Below are 6,148 nucleotides of genomic sequence, written 5' to 3'. Positions count from 1 at the left end.
TTCTTTCAGTCCTAAAACAAAACCTAGGATAAAGGCTCAAATTCTTGTTATTCTTAATATTAAAAATTTAGGACTGGATGACAAGTATTTAGGCGTGCCATTATTGCTCCAAAGGGATAAAATGCAAACTTTTAAACATCTTGAGGACTCATGTGAAAGTATATTAGTAACTTGGCAAGGTAAATACCTTAACCAATCAGAAAGAACTTTTTTCATTAAATCTACTCTAGGCACTCTTGTTGCTCACCATTTATCTGTTTTTCCTATGCCTAAAAAGATGACAGATGGATTGGATGCTATTCAGAGGAAGTTTTTTTGGAACAAAAAAGGTTCTGCGAGAGGTTACTGTCCTAGGAGCCGGGATACTGTGTCCAAACCTATAGAACTTGGTGGTTTAAATATAAGAAAAACTGAATATTTAAACATTGTCCCTCTGGTTAAGTTAGCATGGAGAATGTTACAAGAGCCTGATGCACTGTGGGTGCAAATTTTCAGACATAACTACTTTCCAGATTCAAATCCATTTCACAGCACTGAGTCTGTTTCTTGGGTGTGGAAAGGTATATGTTGGGGTCTAGAACTGGTTAGGAAGTACTACTGTTGGGAAGTTGGGGATGGTACCTCCATTGAAATTTGGAAAGACAAATGGTTACCAAGTTGGACTACTTTACTTGATGTTTCTTTCGCTTCCAATAATATGAAAACTGTTAACCAACTGATTGTGCGGGAAACACGTAAGTGGAATGTAACTACTTTAAACGATCTTTTTGACAGTAATACTGTTAATAATATTTGTAATATCAGGCTTCCTCTCTCTGGGATGGATGTTTTAAGATAAGTCTTCATCTCATAATGGATAGTTTAGTGTTAAATCTGCTTACAAGTGTAGTGACTTCCCCTGGAACTCTATGTGGAAACTAGAATTTCCATGGAACATAAAACATCTTCTCTGGAAATATGTGAATGATTGTGTTTCTGTGAGAAGTAAACTGGCAAGATATGTGGCACCCATGAGTAGTGTTTGTCCTTTATATGAGCATGAAGTAGAAACAATCAACCATATGTTCATTGACTGTGAAGTAACTAAAAGATTGTGGTTTGCTCTTGATGCTAACATTGCAGGTAGTATCCTTAATGCAAATCTGCAAGAGTGGATTAAAAGTTGGTTTCAGAATAGTAATGCTACAGGAGAAGGACAGGAGAATTTTATAAAATTTGTTAGTTTTGCTATTTGGCATATATTGAAGCTTAGGTATTTTGTGGTGTTTGATAATGGAACAGTTCACACATTTCAATTTATAGCTCAAGTGAATAAGGATCTAAATGAATGGAATATTAACTCCATGAAGTGTAGAAATAGCGGATTAAAGTCTAAGCAGACTAGAAATGCGATCCCCTGGCAATTGCCAGAAAATGGGTACCACAAGTTAAATTTTGATGCTGCATTTTTGAAAGAAAATAAACATATGAGAATAGGACTAATGATGTTTTTTAATACAGGGCATTGTGGAGGTGCGCAGTCAATCTCGAGGATAGCCTGAGGAACAAGGTGAAGCTCTAGCAGCACTAGAAGCCATAAAGTGGACAAAAACTTCAGCTGTTGACAAGTTACACTTGGAGGGAGATTGTCTTAACGTGGTCAAAGCTATCAATGGTGGTGTAGGAAGTGCCCTATGGACAAATAATAATGTAATTCAAGATTGTAGAAATCTTTTAGCCAATTTTAGAGATTGGAAATGCACATTTGTGCATAGAGAATATAATGAGGTGACTTATAACCTAGCTAAAAGGGCTAGAATTTTTAGGATTCATCAATGTTGGCATGCAACATTTCCAACTTGGCTGAAATCTCTTTTCAGAGATGAACTGAGTGTGAACCTCTTTTAAAGTATTTAATGAAATCTTCTTTCTTATTAAAAATAAAATTAAGAATCATGAGTAAATTAACATTTCCAACTTGACTGAAATCTCTTCCTACTGGAATCTCTTTTCAGAAATGAACTGAGTGTGAACCTCTTTTTAAGTATTTAATGAAATCTCATTTCTTATTAAAAGTAAAATTAAAAATCAGGAGTAAATTAATCAGGAATAAATTAACATCTTGTTTGTTTGCAACTGACTCGGCGTCTGGATTTGAGTCAATTTCTGACTCGGACTGAGTCAGCAGTCAGACCGTTCTTTTGCATTTTGAGTCAGATCTGACTCGACCTCTGACTCAGACATAACCCCTGACTCAGATCCATTTGAGTCAGGTAACAAAATACCCCTGACTCACGGGATCAAACCACTGACTCACGTTTTTTGAGTCAGATCCGACTCAAAACAAACATATCGAATCAGGTGATTTCACTCAGATCCAGATGACTCAAATAAATCAGGAGTAAAATGAATCAGGAGTAAACAAACATAGTGTAACATTTCCAACTTGTATTTAATGAAATCTAATATCTTTTTTTGTCGCAACAGGTCTCAAATAAAATGCCTAGGCCTCAACTAGGAAGCTAAGGTAAAGAAATATGCTTTGAAGATGCTACTTAACATTTTTTTTGGATGTAATTAAAACACTATCAGTTTCGTTTGTATGTGCATGGGAATAACACAACATAAAAATAACATAATTGAAATATTAGGAAGTTTCAATAAAACCATTGATATAAAAATAGAAAATCCATACAAAAAAAATTAACTAGCTAAAACAAAACATAAGTTTAATTTAGAACAAACATTATGGCATAAATAGGAACGGAGAAAATGAGCAAGATCTCATTTGCCCAGGAATTTTCCTTCTAATCTAAGTTACTTCGCTTTTTAAGCTTTGGATTCACAAAGCTTTTCTATCAGATCAGCTGCATCTTGAACAGTTGCAATGGTCTGTGCACTTTCTTCCTCTACAGAAATGTCAAATGCCTCCTCAAGCCCCATCACAATCTCAACCTAATAGCATATAACAAAAGTCAGAGTATATTTTATATGGAATATAAACAGTAGTGAACTTGAAGGCAGTTTTGAATATACCGTGTCAAGGGAATCAGCTCCAAGAGCAGAGAACTTTGATTCTCCAGTGACTGCAGAGTCAGCTGGAAGGGCCAATTGTTTCCTCACAATTTCACACACCTTATCCACAGTCTCAGGTTTTGCCTGGTCAAACAAAATAAGCATCAAATCATCAGTCACTACTAGGATTGGGCAAGAACGTTGCTGAATCATGTTTTGGTGGTTTTGTAAGTGATTAACTGGAGAAAGTTTGCAAATTCAGGGTTAGAAAACTTACAACACAGGAAACACGAAGAGAGCGCAACCTGAGAGATGGAAAGCTTTTTCTTTGAAGGGACAAAGAAAATGGCTTAAGACTAGAAACTCTGGTTGTTGCCTGCTTAAAATGTAGAAAAGAAACTTATTAGTTCAGCACAGTTAACAGATATGATTGGAACACATCAGAGCTGTATTTTCATTTGCACCATACTACAGATAACAATTTAAATAAGGGTATCCGCATAAAAAAGTCCTAGACAAAATCTCAATAAAAAAAGCCAGAACATGGCTTTACACCCAAAACAAAATACACTGTCATGACACTCCTTTATCGGTATTATAACTTTGGTTCCTCTCAAGAAATAACACATGTGAAGAGACTCTAGCTTTTCTGAGTCAAAATATCTAACACTTCATAAGACAGATAACAATTTAACAACTTACCAAGAAACACTAGCCATAACATTTCTGCAAAACTACTTTAGATCCATTTCTAACTATCGATAATTTAGAGCATAAGAAGTTTATTAAGAACATGCATAGCAAAGCCATGGATATATATTTTTCTAACTAACATTCAGGCAACAAGAAGTTTTAAACTACACATGGAGAAACCCTGGATAAACCACTGTTTTTGTAATTAGTGGTGAATCAGTGTCTTACACAATTTTGCAGTAAACACTGATCCATACACACATCCATAGAATATTTCAGATTTATTTTTCAACGAGACTACATTTCAGGTTCAAGTGCTAACCAGTTCACTGAGATTATACACACAGAAAATTCCTAAATAGAATCTCAATTATATCGTTATATGTACATTGTTAGACACTCGGTTTATATCCAATCACTTTACGCAGAAAACAGTACACTCTAAAACAGAATGACTGCTTATAGTTCAGATTATCGAATGTCAAAGTGTATCTACAGGATCACTCAGTGACTCCAGTAGAGGAAACTAAACATATTGACACAAAGAACTCATTCTCACTGCTACCTATGAATCAGTGACTTCAGCATCACATATTGATATAATACAAGCATTTTGGTAGGCTTTTTACCACTACACAGGATCTTCAAGTATTATCACTCTCTTGTCTTGATACAAAGTCAGCCTCATCAAATTAACAACCAAAACTTCTTAGTAAGAAGAATAACTGCAGTGATCTAAGATCTGCATCATACTCGATTACATTTCCATGATTCCAAATTATACATAGAAAATAGAACCCCAACTAGTGATATAAGAAGAGCTATGACATCGAAAGAAATATAACATACACTTAGATTTCCTACTTCGCGTTTTCCTTTTGAATACATTTTTTAATACAATCTCTTTTTCTAATCTAAATTTAAGATTAGAAACAAGGAAAAAGGAAAAGCAATTATTTCTTCTATACAGTGAACTGTCGACATAGCAAACAGAGGTTAATCAAATCAACTGAAATCCAACCATGGTTTGAGTCAACAGTAAACTTGGCTCCCAGATCAAATCCTATTTATCAAAATTCACAGATCATAATTATTGATTCAGTTGGCAAACCATTAGATTTCAAAATGAAACATTTGGATCACTCAACATCAAACTTTAAGGATCTCAAAATCTAAATATACTACCTAGAAAATAACAAATCAACTAAGCAAATACAAAAAACAAAACCAATAAAAAAACAAAACCAATAAAAAAACAAAATGAAAAATTTATTTTCATACCTTGCATGAAAAAGATGATGGTGCAGAGATGGAAGTGACAGCTCCAATAGATGATGCCATTAGATTGGATCTTTAAGGTTTTGATCTGATAAGTTCTGATTAGAAAACCCTAATTAGATTCAGAGGAAACAAAGAAAATACGAGAAAGGGAGAGAGAGGCGGAGAATACCAAGAGTGTGTGTTAATATGATTTTCGGGAGTGTGTTAATGTGTTTCTTTGTACCTGGGTTTATTATGTGGTTTTTTCTTTCATCTCGTTTTTCACTTTGTTATCATCGAACTGTCTAGGTTCTGCGAGGTCAAAATTTGATTGTTTTACTGCGTCATCAAAAGTAATGTTGCTTTTGTGACGTGATTACACGTGTAAAAGTAATGTGTGGGGTCCGATACAGTTTATCAATACCCAACCACCTGGTTGTTGGCTTTATTCACCTGCACTAGCTACAAACTGTTGGGACGCTTGAGACGGCTAAGACGCATCGATTGCCAAGTCTTGCCAACAGGCAACAGCACGGGAGGACATTCTTTTATGGCTTTCTCTTTCAAGTGACGATGGCATTTTCATACACATCTAGCAGGGGAATGGGATGGTTGGACACATTAAAATCAAGGTTGACATTTATTAATTTTTTTATTATTATTTGACAAAGATTGTTAGAGCAACTGTAATGGTGGGAGTATAAGCAAAGACCAAAGAATGAAAAAACGATCAAAGTTTGAATTTAGTCCGTGTTGTGACACTCCGGTACAAGACTAAATTTGATGGAGCATAGATATAATGTTCGTTTAATGAGGGGGGGTGGTATACTACACGCCTGGATGGAGCGGAGGTATTATGCACGCCCGACAACAGGCGGAGACTTTACATGGGCCGATTTTGGGGCGAACGTATAACATACGCCCCATAACGAGACGGAGATATAGTGTTCGCCTTGTGGGGTAGTAGAAGTAGTCAAACTTCTAGAAATCGATATCTTTACGCAACTAATCAGGCTGACCTTGTTTACCTGTAGTGTTGTGAATGATGGATAATATACATGCACGCAATTTAGTTACTTGACAATGAAACATCTTTTTTTTATTTTAAGGATAAACTTCACAATCAAATATGGGATGGGTTGTATGCTCGATTATTAATGTTAGATGTGCGATTCCAAACAATTGGTGACAGGTGATGCCA

General features: G+C 35.4%; 1 protein-coding gene across 1 annotated transcript; it reads right to left on the bottom strand.

Moving 5' to 3' along the window:
• Positions 1-2,610: 2,610 nt before the first annotated feature.
• LOC113300054 (acyl carrier protein 1, chloroplastic-like) lies at positions 2,611-5,201 on the bottom strand. The gene is made up of 5 exons (XM_026549201.1): positions 5,138-5,201; positions 4,969-5,063; positions 3,272-3,370; positions 3,016-3,138; positions 2,611-2,934 (listed from the first exon to the last, which is right to left on the bottom strand). Exons 2-5 carry the CDS (start codon positions 5,026-5,028, stop codon positions 2,809-2,811), a joined length of 408 nt encoding a protein of 135 aa, XP_026404986.1. The 5' UTR covers positions 5,029-5,063; positions 5,138-5,201; the 3' UTR covers positions 2,611-2,808.
• Between the last annotated feature and the right edge of the window lie 947 nt (positions 5,202-6,148).

The sequence above is a fragment of the Papaver somniferum genome, chromosome 7 (genome assembly GCF_003573695.1).
Source record: "Papaver somniferum cultivar HN1 chromosome 7, ASM357369v1, whole genome shotgun sequence".
Taxonomy (NCBI): domain Eukaryota; kingdom Viridiplantae; phylum Streptophyta; class Magnoliopsida; order Ranunculales; family Papaveraceae; genus Papaver; species Papaver somniferum.
This window is presented reverse-complemented; position numbering and strand designations above follow the sequence as displayed.